The 21,898-nt window shown below is 42.8% G+C and overlaps 1 protein-coding gene across 1 annotated transcript in view; it reads left to right on the top strand.

The window, feature by feature from the left end:
• The window catches only part of LOC137383855 (metabotropic glutamate receptor 4-like), a 1,236,760-nt gene that overhangs the window by 802,329 nt on the left and 412,533 nt on the right, over window positions 1-21,898 (top strand). The window contains exon 7 of the mRNA XM_068057161.1: window positions 8,460-8,599. Within this exon, the coding sequence (XP_067913262.1) occupies window positions 8,460-8,599 (140 nt within the window). The remainder of the gene's footprint in view (window positions 1-8,459; window positions 8,600-21,898) is intronic.

The following is a 21,898-nucleotide window of genomic DNA, read 5'->3' as shown; positions in this document are numbered from 1 at the left end:
TGGGAAGGACACCAGACGAACCTGCCTGCTCATCTTGAAATATTGTCATGTAATCTTTAACATCCACCTGAACTAGAAGATGTTGTCCAAATGTTTCATCCAAAGGTTGGCACTTCCATAATGCAGAATTCTCTCAATATTGTGTGAAGTGTCTGTTCAGATTATTTGCTCAAATTCTGGATTAGATCTTGAACTCATCACTTACTGACTCAGAGATAGTGGCCCGACAAATGAACCAGACTGTTCATAACCTCAGTGTTATATTTAACCCCGAAATGAGCTTCCGATCACATCAGTGCCATCATTAAGGACCGCCTATTTCTACATCCGTAACATCGCCTGACTCTATCCGTGCCTCTGCTCAGCTGCTGAAGCCCTCACCCATGGTCTTGTTACTTCTATACTTAACTATTCCAGTGCACTCCTGACTGGCCTCCCATCTTCCAACCAAAATAAAAAGCCAACAGTGACATCACAGGAGAGCTGCAAGGTGATTGATTGGTGAGTAGCAGCTGTTAGAATATCTTAAAAAAATAAGGGGTAAGGTTTTTTTTGTTGAAAATAAAACCTCTGATGATAAGGTGAGTACTACTAAAGTGTTTTTTTTTAAGACTTTAGATTGGAGTGGGTAGAACAAGGCCCCTAGTATAATTAATATTTTTTAATTAAGGGAGTAACTTATTAACCTCAGGGTAAGTCATGGCAGGAGAGCTCAGCCCCGTGATATGCTCCTCCTGCGCTATGTGGGAAATCAGGGACACTTCCAGTGTCCATGACGACCATGTGTGCAGGAATTGTATCCAGCTGCAGCTACTGGCTACCCGCATTACGGAGCTGGAGTTGCGGGTGGATTCACTGTGGAGCATCCGTGATGTTGAGGAAGTCATGGAGAGCATGTTTAATGAGGTGGTCACACTGCAGATAATGGCTGCACAGGCAGAAAAGAGATGGGCGACCACTAGACAAAGTAGTAGGCGCAGGCAGGTAGTGCAGGAGTCCCCTGTGGCCATCACCCTCTCAAACAGATATACCGCTTTGGATACTGTTGGGGGGGATGACCTCCCAGGGGAAAGCAGCAACAGCCAAGTTCGTGGCACCACAGAAGGCTCTGCTGCACAGCAGAGGAGGAAAAGGGTTGGAAGAGCTATAGTGATCGGGGATTCTATCGTAAGGGGTGCAGATAGGTGTTTCTGTGGCCACAAATGAGACTCCAGGATGGTATGTTGCCTCCCTGATGCTCGGGTCAAGGATGTCTCAGAGCGGCTGCAGGACATTCTGAAAGGGGAGGGTGAGCAGCCAGACGTCGTGGTCCATATTGGTACTCACGACAAAGGCAGGAAAAGAGATGAGGTCCTGCAAAGTGAATATAGGGAGTTAGGCAGAAGGTTAAAAAGCAGGACCTGTAGGGTTGTAATCTTAGGATTACACCCTGTGCTACTTGCTCGTGAGGGTAAGAATAGGAGGATTAGGCAAATGAATGCGTGGCTGAAGAGCTGGTGTAGGCAGGAGGGCTTCAGCTACTTGGATCATTGGGGTCTCTTCTGGTGCAGAGGTGACCTGGACAAGAAGGACGGGTTGCATCTAAACTGGAGGGGGACCAGTATCCTTACGGGGAGGTTTGCTAACACTACTCGGGAGGGTTTAAACTAGTCTTGCAGGGGGGTGGGACCCAAAGTAGTAGTCTCTCCGATGAGATAGTTGAGGCAAATGTAGAGGTTAAAGCAAGCAAGTCCAGTAGGCAGGCCGGGCAGGTGCAGGACAGGGAGCGTGGAAGGTCTGGTAGGCTAAACTGCATTTACTTTAATGCAAGAAACCTTACAGGTAAGGCAGATGAACTCAGAGCATGGATCGGTACATGGGATTGTGATATTATAGCTATTACGGAAATGTGGTTGAGGGATGGGCAGGACTGGCAGCTCAATGTTCTGGGGTACCGATCTCTCTGGCATGACAGAGGTGGAGGTAAGAGAGGAGGGGGAGTTGCACAATTGATTAGGGAGGACATCACGGCAGTACTTAGAGAGGATATCCCGGGGGTAATGTCCAGCGAGGCCTAATGGGTAGAACTTAGAAATAAGAAAGGCGTGATCACTTTGATGGGATTATACTATAGGCCCCCCAATAATCAGAGGGAAGTGGAGGAGCATATATGTAGGGAAATCACAGATAGGTGTAGGAATTATAGGGTTGTAATAGTAGGTGATTTTAACTTCCCTAATATTGACTGGGACTGCCTTAGTGCTAAGGGATCAGATGGGGAAGAATCTGTTAAGTGTGTCCAGAATAGTTTTCCAAAGCAGTATGTGGATGGCCCTACTAGAGAAGGGGCAACACTCGACCTCCTCTTAGGAAATGAGGATGGGCAGGTGGTTGATGTGTCAGTGGGGGAGCACTTTGGGACCAGTGAACATAACTCTTATTAGCTTCAAGATAGTTATGGAAAAGGATAGGACTGGTCCTCAGGTTGAAGTCTAAAATTGGGGGAAGGCTAATTTCGATGGCATTTGACAGGAACTCTCAAAAGTTGAATGGGAGAGGCTGTTTACAGGTAAAGGGACGTCTGGCAAGTGGGAGGCTTTTAAAAGTGAGATAGGAAGAGTTCAGGGATGGCATGTTCTTGTTAGATGGAAGGGCAAGGCTGGCAAGTTTAAGGAACCTTGGTTGACGAGGGATATTGAGGTCTAGTCAGGACAAAGAAGGAGGCATATGTCAGATATAGGCAGCTGGGATCGAGCGAGTCCCTCGAGGAGTATAGGGGATGTAGGACTACACTTATGAAGGAAATTAGGAGGACGAAACGGGGCCATGAGATTTCCTTGGCAGATAAGATAAAGGAGAATCGTAAAAGATTCCATAAATATATTAAGAGTAAAAGGGTAGCTAGGGGGTCCCCTTAAGGATCAGTGTGGCAATCTATGTATGGATGCACGGGAAATGGGCGAGGTCTTAAATGAATATTTCTCATCCGTATTTACCGTGAAGAAGGTCGTGGAAGCTAGTGAGTTCAAGAGAGGGAACACTGATATCCTGGAGCATATCAACATTACAAAGGAGGAGGTGTTGGAGGTTTTGAAGCGCATTAAGGTGGATAAATCCCCAGGGCCTGACCAGGTGTATCCTAGGATGCTATGGAAAGCAAGGGAGGAGATTGCTGGGGCCCTGGCAGAGATTTTTGTAACATTGTTAGCCACAGGTGAGGTACCGGAAGACCAGAGGATAGCTAATGTTGTGCCTTTATTTAAGAAGGGCAGCAGGGATAAAGCAGGGAACTACTGGCTGGTGAGCCTTACATCAGTGGTGGGAAAGTTATTGGAAGGGATTCTGAGAGACAGGATTTATATGCATCTGGAAAGGCATGGTCTGATTAGGGATAGTCAGCATGGCTTTGTGCGTGGGAAATCATGTCTCACGAATTTGACTGAGTTTTTTGTAGGAGGTGACCAAGAGGATTGACGAGGGCAGGGTGATGGACATTGTCTACATGGACTTTAGCAAGACATTTGACAAGGTCCCGCATGGTAGGCTGATCCAGAAGGTTCGAACACATGGGATCCAGGGTCAGCTGGCAAATTGGATACAAAATTGGCTTGGTGATAGGAGGCAGAGGGTGGTGGTGGAGGGTTGTTTTTCAGATTGGAGGCCGGTGACCAGTGGTGTGCCACAGGGATCGGTGCTGGGTCCTCTGTTGTTTGTCATATATATTGAGGACTTGGATGTGACTGTAAGGGGCATGATTAGTAAGTTTGCAGATTACACCAAAATTGGTGGTATAGTGGACAGTGAAGAAGGTTGTCTAAGGTTGCAACAGGATATAGATCAATTGGGAAAGTGGGCAAGGGAGTGGCAAATGGAATTTAACGCAGACAAGTGTGAAATGATGCATTTTGGGAAGTTAAACCAGGGCAGGACATAATGAGTGAATGGCAGGGCCCTGGGGAGTGTTGTTGAGCAGAGAGACCTTGGGGTGCAAGTGCATTGCTCCCTGAAAGTGGCAACGCAGGTAGACAGGGTGGTGAAGAAGGTGTATGGCATGCTTGCCTTCATCGGCCGAGGCATTGAGTACAAGAGTTGAGATGTCATTTTACAGTTGTATATAACGTTGGTTAGGCCGCATTTGGAGTACTGTGTGCAGTTCTGGTCGCCGCACTACAGGAAAGATGTGATTAAGCTAGAGAGGGTGCAGAAAAGATTCACAAGGATGTTGCCTGGTTTGGAGGGCTTGAGTTATAAAGAGAGATTGGATAGGCTGGGTCTGTTTTACCTGGAGCGAAGGAGGCTGAGAGGGGACATGATAGAGGTATATAAAATTATGAGGGGCATAGATAGGGTAGATAGCCAGAGTCTGTTTCCCATGGTAGGGGTGACTAAAACTAGAAGGCATAGATTTAAGGTGAGAGGGAGGAGGTTTAAAGGGGATCAAAGGGGTAAATTGTTCACACAAAGAATAGTGGGTATCTGGAATGAGCTGCCAGAGGAGGTGGTGGAGGCAGGAACAGTAGCGACATTTAAGAGGCATCTGGACAGGTACTTGAATGAGCAAGGCATCGAGGGATATGGAATTAATGCAGGCAGGTGGGATTAGTATAGATAGGCATTATGGTCAGCATGGACGTGGTGGACTGAAGGGCCTGTTTCTATGCTGTGCGACTCTGTTACCCATATACTAACTTGCACCCAGTCCCTTTCACCTATCAATTCTGTGCTCACTGACCTATATTGGCTCCCGGTCTGACAACACCTCAGTTGGCCTCGGCCCTCCTTATCACTGTAACTTCCTCGAGCTCTGCAACCCTCCAAAACATCTGTCCTCCTCCAACTGTATCCTCTTGCATGTTCCTGACTTTAATTACTCCATCATTGATGGTCGAGCTTTCAGCTGCCCAGGTCCATAGCTCTGGAATTCCCACCCTAAACCTCTAAACTTGAGTGAAAGTAGCCTATACTTCAGACTGCAGCAAACCAGGCCATCAGTGAGTTTTAGATAAATGTAGCTGCAAATGTCAGAGATTTATTAACAATTTCTCAGCGTAATGCTGCTACACTGAACTCGGAACACATGAACAATGAATGCATTGACAGACACTGCCAAGAGCTGTCAGAATAAAAATGACAATTAATTCCGTAAAAAACCCTGACCTATATTTGATTTAGTTTGACTTAATGATTCTGTAGTTCAGGATGATTTCAAACACATAGAAAAATCTGGGGAAAATATCATCAAACAAGCCAATTAAGCTATGTTGGATGAGATTTAGATTTTGGTTTGGTAAATCAGATCAAGTAACAAGCAATGCTGGTGAGTTGCTCTAAAATGAAACCCCTTTGTCCTTTTACAAGACTTTTTTCAAGAAAAAACATAATCTAGCTGTTTGTATATTATCTCTAAAATCAAATCATCTGTCTTTATCTCTATGATTTTATATTTTTCAGAATGAAACTATGTGTTATAAGGCCAAATCATACAATAACAGTTTTTGTGTTTTCTCAGGCAACAACCAAGCTTTAAAGCAATGATTTTTAGCCTTTATTAATAAGTTCCTTAAACACAGCATATGCTCACTTTGGAAATGTGTATTTAGAATAAGATTTTGTTAATGCTGAAGACTGGGTGAGGTAAACAAAATGGTGCTTCTGGTCGTAGTTCTCAACCCCTGGGCCAGACAGAGACATAGCCCACACAAAAAAACAAAATAAGAAAGTAGGACAAAATCAGGAACATGTGCTTTTTGGGGGAGGAAGAAAGAAGGGCAAGGGAACATCAAATGAATACCGTGGAGGCTTGTACACTGAACATCACTGTGTGTGCCTTTATCTGATGAGCATTCAAGTGTGTACCTGATGCTGAAGAATCACTTAGAATGAAAAATAGGTCATTGTTCTAGATTGGGGCGGCACAGTGGCGCAGTGGTTAGCACCGCAGCCTCACAGCTCCAGGAACCTGGGTTCGATTCTGGGTGCTGCCTGTGTGGAGTTTGCAAGTTCTCCCTGTGTCTGCGTGGGTTTCCTCCGGGTGCTCCGGTTTCCTCCCACATGCCAAAGACTTGCAGGTTGATAGGTTAATTGGCCATTATAAATTGCCCCTAGTATAGGTAGGTGGTAGGGAAATATATAGGGACAGGTGGGGATGTGATAGGAATATGGGATTAGTGTAGGATTAGTATGAATGGGTGGTTGATGGTTGGCACAGACTCGGTGGGCCGAAGGGCCTGTTTCAGTGCTGTATCTCTAAAATAGTGCAGGACTGATTTGTAGAAGAGATAGAGGAGGTAGTAAAGGCTCTAAAGTGTAAACAGTTCCAATTACAATGGGTAAACTATTGTCTTCATAGAATTTTAGGATACAATAAAAATTGGCAAGTATAGGATAATTATTTCTGAAAAAAGAAAGTAAGGAATAATATTTCTTAAAGAATTAATCCTCTATTAAATTAAAGACATTTAATTGGGCCAAAACAGAATTGCCAATTTAAACTCAGGTTATTTGGTTATTCAAATGTGCTGTGGATAAAATTATGGTTTTAATTCTCTCCAAGATATATTATTCTTGCCTGGCTAACCCTTTGCAGTTTCGTATTTAGTGCTGCCTTGTAGCTTATTCCGATGAATGAAATACGAGTCATAGCAAATTCAAAAACTAGGACACACTGCAGTGTAACGCAACTTAAATATATTGTTCAAGCTGTTCATTACATGAGATTTTTCAGCCATGGGTGCCTAGATTACATTGTTTCTAAACAGCCCATGTAACAATCATTGAACTGACAGTATCTAGAAGATGATGTTTTTCCTTCGATAAAGTTGTTACCCTTTTATGACGTCACACACTATTCTAAATCAATCACAAAAGCCTTAATTTGTATATTAATCACTTCCCAATTTAGATATAGGGCTGGATTTTATTCTGGAGATGTATTTCCTGGCTGCAGGCCACAATGTCGAGGAGACCCCACCTTGGCCCTCCATCGGACCCCCGTTGCTATCTTACGGCGGGTAGCCAATTAACTGCCAGCCATGGGGACACCATCCCTTTAAGGGATGAGCTCTTGCCTCCAGAGCTGCTGGCCAATGGGAAGGCTGTGCAGTACTGAAGAATGGAGGAGACCCCAGGAGAACTGAGTGGGGTTGGGGCCACCAGGGCCATTCAGGCAGGCCCCTGTGTAGGTTTGGGGGAAGCATGTTGGTGAGGGTTTGTGCGGTCTTCCTGGGGGGCGGCCATCACTGCCAGGGAGCCCTCCGAGGGCCCTGGATTGCCCCCAAAGGAGGGACCTCCCCTGATCCCACTAGGAGGCCGGCATGGCAGCATCTCTCCATACCAGCGGGCCCCTCTTTCTTTAATAAAAATTGAAGTGGAGGTGGGAAGAGACCCTTAGTGGCCATTAATTGGTTACTTAAGGACCTCAATTGGCTTGGGATAGGAAGGCCATCCTTAACCTTCTCCGCTCCGGATAAAATGGCAGGGGGCCTGGGCAACTCCGGGAACGGCATCCCCTGCTATTTTGTTTGCCTCCCCCCACATCTGTGCCCATCTCCAAAGGTAGCACAAAATCCTGCCCATAATCTTGGCTTTGAAATAAAGTCTGATGATGCAAGCATTAAATCATTACAGTTCTTTACACATATATGTGAAGCCCTAATAATTTTTGATGAACCAAATTGCTCCTGTTTACAAATGAAGATAGAAATAGCAAAAACAAAATGCTTAGTTCATAACTTTGTAGTTTTAGGCTCAGGTCCTTAAAAAATTAGGTCAAATTCAGAGTCGGTCAAGTAATGTGTTTTGTCATCTCCCAAAAGCTTTGTAGCCCAGACTGATCATGGAAAATTTAGCCCATTTCAAAAGGAATTAATTTTCGTTTTTGAGTGCTACTTACGGCCCATGATAGTTGGAGCGTAGGTGGCAGCTACCCAGAGGAGACAGTGTAGGTCCTGGGTCCTCAACGTAATGGAGTTGGCGAACTGCCAGTACGAAACGTGCTTCTCAATAGGCAGCTCACTGATCTGGAGGCAGGAAATCAAGCAGGTTGAATACAAAGAATATGTAGCAACATCCTTAGGAGGGTTAAGCATTAGAAATGAAAATAAGTAGCACTGTAAAGCAGTAGGCATATGGTCTGCCGAATGTACAGCAGCTAATACATGAATTTTGTATACCTTTAATGCTCAAAACCTGAAAGCAACTGCCTTAAAAATGTTTCCCAAACTGCCTGCCAGACTTTTCCTCACTGCAGCTGAGGATCCCTTTAAGTTGGAAAGGTGACTGAACCACCTGCTTTAATGTTGTCTTTGAGGCTTTTGTTAATGTTTTTGAATTATTTAATTAGACTTCAAAAATAGGAGGAAGAGCACTTAATTATAAATGTTGTAAATGTTCATGAGGAATGTTTATTGTGGGCTGGTTATTGTATGAATTAGTTTTGAAAGGTTTACAAAAATAACAATTTATTCTCTCACTGTCTGCAGGAAGTGCAGGGATCCCTGTGACCTTCAATGAGAATGGTGATGCTCCTGGACGTTACGACATTTATCAGTACCAAGTCAAGGACAATTCTACCCGTACATATTCAGTCATTGGACAGTGGGCAGACAAACTTCATTTAAATGTAAGCAGCATGCCTTTTACTTTCCTTTAAAAAATATACAATTCTTAAGTGAAAAGTATGGACAAGTTGCAATTTACAGAGCACCACTAGACTATCCACCTGCAAAGCCTTGCTATCGGAGGCAGTGCATAGGATGATCTGCTCAGAGCATTCTACCATCCCAACTTATCCTGCTGTTGTTCCTTTGGTCTCATTTTGCTGTTGGCAATATAGCACTCCATGATTGCTTGAGCTTGTTATCTAACATTGCGGCCCAAGTTATGGCCTTGCACTGCAAGTATGCATGCTTCATAGAGGCGTACTTAACACTGGCTATATACTCTGTAGAAGTGGTGGAATTTCTGGGGCATCCCATCATACTTTCATTATTGCCTCCTTTAATTATGTGTCCAGTGCCCACCCTGTGGAGTTTTTTAGTGAGACCAGAAAGTAGCAGAAACTCAGTGCAAGTTGTTCCACCCTAAATTCCTCTCACTTGAAATAATGATGACATTAATTTTCTACCAACAATGGTATAAAAATTCTAACCTATAGAGTTCAATTTACATCAGGATTTAAACCAAACAGTAGTTCTGTGGAAAATAATTAGTCACGGGCAAAATCATTACCTTGACTCAGTTGGCATCACTCTTGCCTCTGAGGCCTCTGAGTCAAAAAATGTTGATTCACAGCATTCCCCCTCAATCCCCCACCCTTCTGGACTTCAGCACATAATCTAGGCTGCCACTTAAGTAGAGTAGTAAGGGAGCATTGACGAAGGTGAGCCTTCTGCCTGTTCCCATTTCGAGTGACTGTGAAAGATCCTAGGGTACTGTTTGAAGGTAAGGGAGTTCTACGGTTGTCTTACGCAATGTTACCCCTCAACTAATACTATCAAAGAACAGATTAATTGGTTATTCATTTGTTTCTATGATCTTTCTGTGGTTGTCAAAGTTGCTGTACTTCAAAGTAATACATTGAGCTGGATTTTACCAAGCCCACGACATTGGGCTCCGTGATGGGGGGGCCGGAAGATGTTTGTGGCAGAGGCCCGCCACGGAGCTCGATGCCCGGAGGGCCCAGCCCGATTGTCCTGGCAGCGGCGAGGCTCCGTTCCGGCACCGCCCCCCACTGCCGCTGGGTGACGGGACCTCAATTTCAATATTCAAATTAATGACATGAAGAAATTTAAATGAACTTACCTTGAACTGTCCCGTCCACCTCGATCCTCAGTGTCGTGGCCGGCACTTTCACGCCTTCAGTTCCCTATCTGGGGAAAGCTGGCGTGACACTGGTGGGGATGGGGAAGAGTTAAAATTTCCAGTGCCTGGGCGCGGCAGGGGATGTGGTCAAATAAACACAGTGAATGTCAGGGATGGTGGGAAGGGGTGAACTTTAAACTTTGTGCAGTCTGGGGGCAGGGGGGGTGGGTACGGGGTGAGATCAGATTTAAAAGGTAAGTGCTTTGGGGAGGGGAAGGGCAAATAGTTAATGTAATTGTTATTGAGTGGGTGGGAAAGGGGCGTTAGAATTTTATTTGATAAATTTTGGGGGGTGTATCTTTAAAAATTAAAATATGCCAGCAGGGCTGGCTGCCCTTTAAAAATGGCCCCAGCGCCTGCGCACATTGCTGGCGTCGGCAACCCGCTCCTTCCACGTGATTTGTGGGGTGGCAGGCCATCCTGGCCATTTAAATGAGCCGCCGCATGGGAGATCGCAGTGGCTCTAAGGGGCCGCCATTTTTTGAGCTCGCCGACGAGAGTGACGGCAGATTCTTGAAATCCAGCCCATTGTATGTGAAGTATTTTGGAGAGATGTGATAAGACACGATATAAATACTTTGAACTCCAATATGTACAATAGTATTTCTTTTCTGAATTATGAACCTGTAATTTACCTGGAAAGTAACCACAGCAAAATAGCTGTGGCTCTTCTAAATGCCAGACTACGCTGAGCCAGATAAAAATAATGGACAGCAGCAAGCAGAGCAAACAGCAAAATAAAAGGCATATGTCATTGAGATTTCAACTTGAAAAGAAAAAAAATGGTTCTTTGAACCACTGTAAGAGAGGCCTCTTGAGGATCTTCTGAAAGAAAAATAGACAGGATCTGCACCATAATAGGAGACCTGATGCTAGAAAACACTAAGCTAGTTAGTATCTTAAGTGGCTGCCTTTATTTCAAGAAGGCTTATGGTTTTCAGTAACTCAGAGTACACAATGGTAAAGGTACATACTGTCACGTGAGAACAGTTTAAACAAAATAAACAAAAACCCAAGTCATTACTCAAGTAAATGTTGGAAATTAAGGACTAAATTTTTAGGGACAGATTGAATTATACATGGTCTTATCTTAGTCGGTAATCAGAAACTGCATGAAATGTTACCATCTGATCATTAATATTCTATGCAATTGTTGCTTCCATTGTGTCTTTAATCATACTGATTATAATGATTTGAATTTTTGCCTGTGTTTAAACTGTATTTCTTAATTTATAATATTTCAGTATATTAAATTTAGTATATGACATTCAATTGCATTGCCATCATCAAATCCCTCAACAGCAACACTCTGGGGGTCCCCACTGAGCAGAAAGTTAACTGGAGCAGCCACATAAGTACTGTGGCTACAAGAGCAGGTCAGAGACTGGGTATTCTGTGAGGAGTGACTCAGCTCCTGACTCCAAAAACCCTGTCCACCATCTATAAGGCACAAGTCAGGAGTGTGATGGAATATTCTCTGCTTGCCTGGATGATTGCAGCTCCAACAACGCTCAAGAAGCTCAGTACCATCCAGACCCACTTGATTGGCACCCCATCCACCACCTTAAACATTCACCCCCTCCACCACAAGCTCCCAGTGGTGGCAGTGTGTACCATCCACAAAATGCACTGCAGCAACTCGCCAACCTTCGTCAACAGCATCTCCCAAACCTGCGACCTTAGAAGGACATAAACAGCAAGCGCATGGGGCATCGCCACCTGTGAGTTTCCCTCCAAGGTACACAGCATCTTGAGTTGTAAATATGTTGATATTCCTTCATCATCACTGGGTCAAAATCCTGGAACACCCTACCTAACAGCACTGTGGATGTAGCTTCGCTACACACAATGCAGGGGTTTAAGAAGGTGGCTCACCACCACCTTCTCAGGGGCACTAGGGGTGGGCAATAAATGTCGGCCTTGCCAGTGACACCCACATCCCACAAATAAATAAAAAAGTTACCTCAACTTCACGCCCATCATATGTTTGAATGCCAGGTTTCTTAGCAAGGTAACAGCGTAGTGAAGCTTGTAGAGGAACAGGGCAACTCGGAGCAACTTCTCGATTTCAGTGTTTAGCCGTTCACGTGTGGATGCTGAGAATTGCTGTTCAATTTACTCCTTGACAAAGGCGAGTGCTGATAGAATTAATGGTGAGGCTATCACAAAATCTGGGCCATTACGTACAGTCCCAAACATTTTATATCATTGTGAGAAGCTGAATAACTTGTGACCCCTAAGAGACCAGGGGTCATTCTATTTACTTGCCAACAACACGATTATGATTGAGGTTTGAAGTAGCGTAGCAAAGTTATATTTACAGTGTTATCAGTTGCTGACAAGTTATCTGCACAGAAATAGAAAGACTCAGTCCTTTGGGTCAAACATCTTTGTGGTGTCGGCTGTTGATTTCCTGATGGTTACTTTGCTTTCCCTTTGAACACCTGTGGTGAACCATTATCTATAGCCATCATCTTCCTTCAGTCATCTTCTCATCCTGGCTTAGCTAACTTGCAGGTATACATTTCTCAGTACTGCTACAGAAGCCACACACTCTGCTTGGAGGCATGAGATGAGATATTGTGGTGATACACATTTTACCTATTAACTTACAATTTTTACTTTTCAAACTCTTTTTGCTTTCTAGCTTTTGGCTGGAGTGGCTCTGCAATTTTTTGGTTTGAATTGATCACCCAATTACTTGAGTGATTACTGCTTTAGGAAGGCAGGGGAGGGGTTATAATATCATATATACCATAGATCACATGGAGACAAACCTTTCCATGATTAAAAATCTTAATGTCCAAATAACTCGAGGTTAACGCTGTCATATGAATCTGTTCTAATGTGTCAGTTTTGATAGGCACATATGAACAATTGCAATATTTAAATATCACTCATTTTTTGAGAGCCAGAATTTCTTGGCCAGTTCACACATTTAGCAATCTAATAACTACGTGCCCATAATCCTGATTTTAACATCTCCCTATTGGTCCTTCAGTCTATTTCTTGGCCAGGTTGCCAAACAAATTTATCCTGCCCATCAGCTTTGCTGGCTGGTCCTGGACAGGCTTTTAACCTATGTTACCTCTGGAGACCCCCATGGATACATTCTTGGCCATCTTCTATTTCTCATCTACATGCTCCCTCAGAGATCGCTGTTTTGTGACATTTTTTGGGTTATATTTGGAAGTGTCTTAACCAATATGCACAAGTACCATTCCTTTCCCAATTTTATTTTTTAAACATTCCTTGGTGACTCCAAGTATCTCTGGGGAATTCCTGCATGCTTTCTGCCAACTGCAGCTAGTTTGTTAGTTTATCTTTGTTTCTTGTATATAAGTAAATTTAGATTAAAAATTAAGCTCAAAACTAATTAACAAGTTACGTAATTTGTCTTTAAAAAGTTTTAAAATGACTGTGAACAATGTTATTGTACAAACGTTTAACAGACTCATATCAGATTCTTGTCTTTGCTACTTTAATGGAAGCATTAACCAGATATTAATATCGCAAAATGGACATTTAAGGCATTTTCCTTTGGGTTCTGTCATTCTCCTACTACCTTTGTAGTAGAAGACCTCTGGTAGCCCTGGGAAATTTCAAACCTGTAATATTTATAAGTTATTTTTTCTGGGAATTGAAGTTGACATGTTATTTGCAGGGATGTTAAAATACTTCAAGTGGGACCAAGCCTTATGATTGACAAAAGCAGCACAGATTACAAACCCATTTATCTCACAGGATCATTTAACAATATAAGAATGATGTATATTGAAATATACTAAACTATTAAAACAAAATGCCTATAAGTCACTCTTCGTCACTTGGCAGCTCTGCTGATATTGATGTTACGTGAAAAGATCCCAGCAATGATCATGATAAATGGTCATTAAAAGGAAACATTTGTTTGAAAACAAAAGCAAATTAGAAGCATGCTTGGTTGAAATAACATAACCTTAGGCTATATAGCAAAACTCAAGAGATAGGGATTGAACAATCCTACACACGAACATACGAATTAGGAGCAGGAGTAGGCCACTCGGCCCCTCGAGCCTGCTCCGCCATTCAATAAGTTCATGGCTGAACTGGTTACTCCACATTCCTGCCTACCCCCGATAGCCTTTCACCCCCTTGCTTATCAAGAATCTATCTACCTCTGCCTTAAAAATATTCAAAGTCTCTGCTTCCATCGCCTTTTGAGGAAGAGTTCCAAAGACTCACAACCCTCTGAGAGAATAAATTTCTCCTCATCTCTGTCTTAAATGGGCAACCCCGTATTTTTAAATGGTGACCCCTAGTTCTAGATTTTCCCACAAGGGGAAACATCCTTTCCACATCTACCCTGTCAAGATCCCTCAGGATCATATATGTTTCAATCAAGTTGCCTCTTACTCTTCTAAATTCCAGCGGATACAAGCCTAGCCTGTCCAATCTTTCCTCATAAGACAGCCCGCCCATTTCCGATATTAGTCCAGTAAACCTCCTCTGAACTGCTTCCAATGCATTACATCCTTCCTTAAATAAGGAGACCAATACTGTACACAGTGCTCCAGACGTGGTCTCACCAATGCCCTGTATAGCTGAAGCATAACCTCCCTACTTTTGTATTCAATTCCCCTTGCAATAAACAATAACATTCTATTAGCTTTCCTAATTATGCGCTGTACCTGCATACTAACTTTTTGTGATTCATGCACTAGGACACCCAAATCCCTCTGCATCTCAGAGCTCTGAAATCTCTCACCATTGAGATAATATGCTTCTTTTTTAGTCTTCCTGCCAAAATGGACAATTTCACATTTTTCCACATGATACTCCATTTGCAAGATCTTTGCCCACTCAAATAACCTATCTATCTCTCTTTGCAGCCTCCATACGTCCTCTTCATAACTTACTTTCCTACCTATCTTTGTCTCATCAGCAAATTTAGCAACAATACCTTCAGTCCATTCATCCAAGTCATTTATAATTGTAAAAAGTTGAGGCCCCAGCACAGATTCCTGTGACACACCACTCATTAAATCTTGCCAACCCGAAAATGACTCTTCATGCCTACTCTCTGTTTCCCGCTAGCTAGCTAATCCTCTATCCATGCCAATATGTTACTCTCTACACCATGAGCTTTTATTTTTTGCAATAACCTTTGATGTGGCACCTTATCAAATGCCTTCTGGAAATCTAAGCACAGTACATCCACCGGTTCAGCTTCATCCACAGCACATGTAACTCCCTCAAAGAATTCCAATAAATTTCTTAAACATGATTTCCCTTTCACAAAACAATGTTGATTCTGCCTTGAATTTTTCCAAGTGCGCTGCTATAACGTCTTTAGTAGTAGTTTCTAACATTTTCCCTGAGACAGATGTTAAGCTAACTGGCCTGTAGTTTCCTGCTTTCTGTCTCCCTCCCTTTTTGAATCAAGGAGTTACATTCACTATTTTCCAATCTAATGGAACCTTCTATGTATCTAGGGAATTTTGGAAAATTGAAACTAACACATCAACTATCTCACTAGCCACTTCTTTTAAGACCCTCGGATGAAGTCCATCAGGACCCGGGGACCTTCAGCCTGCAGTTCCAACAATTTGTTCAGTACCACTTCCCTGGTGATTGTAATTTTCTTGAGTTCCGCCCTCCCTTCCATTTCCTGACTTACAGCTAATTCTGGGATGTTACTTGTATCCTCTATAGTGAAGACCAATGCAAAATATCTGTTCACTACACCTACCATCTCCTTATTATCCATTATTAATTCCTAGATTCACTTTCTATAGGACCAGCGTTCACTTTGTTAACTCCTTTCTTTTTTAAATATCTGTAGAAACTCTTACTATCTGTCTTTATATTTTTAGCTAGCTTTCTCTCGTACTCTAATGTTTCATTCCTTATCAAGCTTGTAGTCATTATTTGCTGGTTTTTATGTTCTGTCCAATATTCTGACTTGCCACCCATTTTTGCGCAATTATATGTTTTTCTTTCAGTTTGATACTCTATTTAACTTTTTTAGTTAACCATGGATGGTGGGTCCTCCCCTTGGAATTTTTCTTTCTCATTGGAATGTATCTGTTCTGTGTGTTCTGAAATATCCCCTTAAATGTCTGCCACTGCATTTCTATTGACCTATCCCTTAACCTAATTGGCCAGTTCACTTCAACTAGTTCTGCTTTCATACCCTCATAGTTGCCATTATTTAAGTTTAAAATACTAGTCTTGGACCCACTCTTCTCTCCCTCAAACTGAATGTAAAATTCAATCATATTATGATCGCTGCTACCAAGGGACACCTTAACTATGAGGTTATTAATTAATCCTATCTCATTGCACAGTACTAGATCTAGAACAGCCTGTTCTCTGGTTGGCTCCAGAACGTACTGTTCCAAGAAATTATCCTGAAAACATTCTATGTACTCCTCATCCAAGTTGCCTTTGCCCATCTGATTTTTCCAGTCTATATGTAGGTTAAAATCCCCCATGATTATTGCCGTATATTTCTGACAAGCTGCCATTTTTCCTTCCTTTGTACCCCATCCGACAGTGTGATTAATGTTAAGTGGCCTGTACACCACACCCACAAGTGATTTCTCAACTCTACCCAAACTGCATCTACATCCTGGCTTCCTGAACTTAGGTCATCCCTCTCTATTGTGCTATTACAATCATTAATTAACAGAGCCACCCCTCCACCTTTCCCTAGCTTCCTGTCCTTCCTAAATGCCATGTACCCTTCAATATTCAGGTCCCAATCTATGTCATCCTGCAGCCATGTCTCTGTAATGGCTATCAGATTGTATTTATTTGTATCTATTTGCACTCTCATTTCATTTGTTTTGTTTTGTATGCTACGTTCTTTCAGAAACAGAGCTGTTTTGTCCTTTTATTATTTTTGTAACCTCTGGCCTTATCTGTTGATTTATTCTTAGATCTGTATGCTCTGTCCTTTCCTGTCATAGACTGTTTATCATTTTCCATATTAATACCTTTCTCTCTTACCTTGTCTCTACTCCTTGATTTACCATTATCTTCCCAAATTCGATCCTTTGCCCCCTCTATTCAGTTTAAAACCCTCTGTGCTTCCCTAGTTATGTGGCTCGCTAGAACACCGGCCCCAGCACAGAGTAGGTGTAGACCGTCCCAATGGTACAGCCACCACTTTCCCCAGTACTGGTGCCACTGCCCCACAAACCGGAATCCACTTCTACTGCACCAATCTTTCAGCCACGCATTCATTTATTTGATCTTATTTGCCCTATGCCAATTTGCACATGGCTCAGGTAATAATCCTGAGTTTATTACCTTTGAGGTTCTGCTTCTTAATTTGGTGCCTAGCTCCTCATACTGATTATGCAGAACCTCTTTTCTGGTCCTGCCTATGTCATTGGTACCTACATGGATCATGACAGCCAGATCCTTCCACTCCCACTGTAAGTTCCTCTCCAGCCCTGAGCAGATGTCCCGAACCCCGACCGGGCAGGCAACACAGCCTTATGGACTCTTTGCTGCAGAGAACAGTGTCAACCCCTTCAACTACACTGTCCCCTTCTACCACTACATTCCTTTTTGCTCCCCCCACTTGAATGGCTTCCTGTACCATGGTGCCATGGTTAAGTTGCTCATCCACCTTGCAGCCCCCACTTTCATCCAAACAAGCTGAAAGAACCTGAAACCTGTTGGCGCTTGCCCTTTGGGTTCCCTTACCTGCCTCCGTTGCAGCCATACTCTCTTGTTCCTGATCACTGACCAATTCAGAAGACCCTATCTTGAGGAGTGTGACCACCTCCTGGTACAAAGTGTCCAGGTAACTTTCCCCCTCCCTGATGTGTCACAGTGTTGTCGCAGCGTCTGCAGCTCGACCTCCAGTTCAATGACTCTGAGCCGAAGCTCTTCGAGCCGCAAACGCTTACTGCAGACGTGTTTGCCCCGGATCACATTGGCATCCAGGAGCTCCCACATGCTACAGCTGTGACATACCATCTGTCATGCCATTCTTAATGTGTTTCAATTAACTACTTAATTATTTTGTTCAATTATTTTATTTTCCTTTTTTAATATATTTTATGAAGCTTACCATCTGTTCCTTTACTATTTTAAATGTTAGGATTAGAATAAACCTTAACCACTGACCAGATACTTACCATAGAGGTAGCTTCTTCCCCAATTAATCACCTCCCTGCTTGCCTATGACGTCACATTTAATTTTCTTTGAACGGGCTTGTTCCACTGAACTGAATAGGGGATCGGATAGGGGATCGGATAGGATAGGCTCTCCCCAATCTTTTTCAAATGAAGCCTCTCCTGGCTCTAGGCGCTCTTTTTGAAATGAAGCTATTCCCCGCTCTTCGCACTCTTTTTCAAATGAAGCTTCTCCCCGTTCTCCGCGCTCTTTTTCAAAATGTCTGCCTGGAGGATGTGGCTTTATTGAACAGATATAAACATTAAAGAACCATTTGAATACCCAAAGTAATAGAGAAATTAAATGCATAATGAGAGCAACTTTAACTTGACCCACGAATAGTTATAGGTTTTGGTGACCATTCTCTAAAAGGTCCAAATCACTGCATCAGTCTTCTTCCTATAGGTGTTATATGCTTAGCAGGCAGTTCATGTGAAACTGTCTATCTGCATTTGACCTATAATATATTGTGTTAGAACCATCAATCAGACCTGGCATTTGTTTGGTCATGGCATGTCGATGTGCTTTCCTTTGAGATAAATAAGTATCAGTTCCTTCAGAGCATTCATGTGAGGAAAGGTCAAAAATGCATTGGAGCTTCCATGTTGAGTGGGTAGTACAGATCTGTGTAGTTTCAATTTATTATTATTATTGGCTATCCTTCGCAGGCGAGGATAATTGTCTTCCGTGAGTCTGAAGATGGCTGATGAGGCTGATTCAGGATCAATACGCTTTATGGCATGTAGGGCATTTGTTGTTATGTGGGAAGTTTGGCCGTGTATTATTCGTTCGGGTCATGGTTTGTTCTTTTCGCAGTCTCACTTTTCCTCTTTATTTTGTCGTTGTTGAGTCTCAAAATGCTGGGATCCTCCCCACAAACTCTGCCTCCACCTGGCTTGGTCCAGGGCAATGATCTCCTGAGAGTTGATGTCAATGTTGTATTTCTTAGGAACATAGGAGCAGGAGTAGGCCATTCAGCCAATCAAGCCGGCTCTGCCATTCAATATATCATGGCCGATCATCCACTTCAATGTCTTATTCCCATACCAGCCCCACATCGCTTAATGTCATTTGTATTTAGAAATCTGTCAATCTCTTCCTTAAACACACTCAATGACTGAGCTTCCACAGCCCTCTGGGGTGAAGAATTCCAAAGATTCACAATCCTCTGAGTAAAGAAATTTTTCCTCATCTCGGCCCTAAGTGGCTTCCCCCTTATTTTGAAATTGTGTGCCCTGGTTCTAGACTCCCCAACCAAGGAAAACATCTTACCTGCATCTACCCTGTCTATCCCTTTAAGTATTTTGTAGGTTTCAATGAGATCAGCTCTTATTCTTCGAAACTCTAGAGAATACAGACCCAGTTTCCCCAATCTTTCTTCATAGGTCAGTCCCACCCTCCCAGTACAAGTCTGGTGAACCTTCATTGCACTCCCTCGATGGCAATAACATCCTTCCTAAGGTAATGGGACCAAAACTGCACACAGTACTCCAGGTGCGGTTTAACCAAGGTCCTATACAATTGAAGCAAGACTTTGCTACTCCTTTACTCAAATCCTCGCAATAAAAGCTAACATACCATTCGCCTTCCTAATTGCTTGCTGCACCTGCATGTTAGCTTTCAGTGACTTATTGACGAGGACACCCAGCTCCCTTTGTACATCTACACTTTCTAATCTCTTACCATTTCAGAAATACTCTGCACAAATATTCCTCCAACCAAAGTTGCTAACTTCACATTTTTCCACATTATATTCCATCTGCCACATTCTTGCCCACTCACTAAGTCTGCCCAAATCCCCTTGAAGCCACTTTGCATCGTCATCACAACACATATTCCCACCTAGTTTTGTGCGAACTTGGAAATATTACATTTGGTCCCCCCACATCCAAATCATTGATCATATTGTGAACGTCTGGGGCCCAAGTACTGATCCTTGCGGTACCCTACTAGTCACAGCCTGCCAACACGAGAATGACCTGATTAATCCTACTTTCTGTTTCCTGCCTGTATCCTTAATCCATGTCAGTATATTATCTACCTTCCCATGTGCTTTAATTGTGCTAACCAACCTCCTGTGGGGGACTTTATCAAAAGTCTGCTGAAAATCTGAGTATACTATGTCCACCAACTCCCCTTTATCAAATCTTTTAGTAACATCCTCAAAAAACTCCAACAGGTTTGTGAAACATGATTTCCCATTCATAAATCCATGTTGACTATGCCCAATCAGATCATTATTATCCAAGTGTCCATTTATCACATATATTCTAGCATTTTTCCGACTACTAATGTCAGGCCAAGAGGTCTGTAGTTTCTGTTTTCTCTCTCTCTCCCTTCTTAAATAGCAGGGTGACATTTGCTCCCTTCCAATCTGCAGGAACCGTTCCAGAATCTGTAGAATTTTGAAAGATGATCACCAAAGCATCCACAATCTTCATAGCTACCTCTTTCAACATTCTGGGATGTAGAATATCAGGTCCCAGGGAGTTATCAACCTTCAGCCCCATTAATTTCTCCAATACAATCTTCTTACTAATACTAATTTCCTTCAATTCTTCATTCTCCCTAGTCCCTTGAATCTCTAATTCGGGAGATTTCTTGTATCTTCCTCAGTGAAGACAACACAAAGTAATCTTTTAGCCTTTCTGTCATTTCTCTATTCCCCATTATAAATTTCTCCTGACTCTGACTGTAATAGACACACATTTATCTTATCCAAATGTTTCATTTCTACGTACCCATAGAAGCTTTTACAGTCCGTTTTTATATTTTTTGCTCATTTACTTCATTTTCTATTCTCCCTTTCTTTATCAGTGTCTTGGTCCTCCTTTGCTGTATTCTAAAATCCTCCCAATCTTCAGGTTTACTACTATTTCTGACAACTTTATAGGCCTTTTCTTTTAATCTTATACAATCCTGAACTTCCTTTGTTCGCCATGGTTGACTGACTTTTCTTCATGGGTTTTTTTGTGCTTTGATGGAATGTATAGTTGCCGTAAACTATGTAATAATTCTATAAAGACTATCCATTACCTATGTACTGTCATACCTTTTAATGTTTTTTCTCAATCCACCTCAGTCAATCTGCCGCTCATACCTTCATAATTTCCTTTGTTCAAATTTAACACCTTGGTTTCAGATTGAATTACCTCACTTTCAAACATAATGTAAGATTCTATCATATTGTGGTCACTCATCCCTAAAGGTTCTTTTACAACAAGGTTATTAATTACCCCTCTCTCATTACATAATACTAGATATGCTCAGTGATGCTCAGTTTGGGTTCCGCCAGGGCCACTCAGCTCCTGATCTCATTACAGCCTTGGTTCAAACATGAACAAAAGAGCTGAAATCAAGAGGTGAGATGAGAGTGTCTGCTCTTGACATCAAGGCAGCATTTGACCGAGTATGGAATCAAGGAGCCGTAGCAAAACTGGAGTCAATGGGAATTCGGGGGAAAACTCTCTGCTAGTTGGAGTCATACCTAGCGCAAAGGAAAATGGCTGTGGTTGTTGGAGGTCAATCATCTGAGCTCCAGGACATTACTGCAGGAGTTCCTCAGGGTAGTGTCCTAGGCCCAACCATCTTCAGCTGCTTCATCAATGACCTTCCTTCAATCATAAGGTCAGAAGTGGGGATGTTCGCTGATGATTGCACAATGTTCAGCACCATTCGCGACTCCTCAAATACAGAAGCAGTCCGTGTAGAAATGCAACAAGACCTGGACAATATCCAGGCTTGGGCTGATAAGTGGCAAGTAACATTTGCGCCACACAAGTGCCAAGCAATGACCATCTCCAACAAGAGAGAATCTCACCATCTCCCCTTGACATTCAATGGCATTACCATCACTGAATCCCCCACTATCAACATCCTAGGGGC

Source organism: Heterodontus francisci, chromosome 25 (assembly GCF_036365525.1).
Source record: "Heterodontus francisci isolate sHetFra1 chromosome 25, sHetFra1.hap1, whole genome shotgun sequence".
NCBI classification, from domain to species: domain Eukaryota; kingdom Metazoa; phylum Chordata; class Chondrichthyes; order Heterodontiformes; family Heterodontidae; genus Heterodontus; species Heterodontus francisci.
This window is presented reverse-complemented; position numbering and strand designations above follow the sequence as displayed.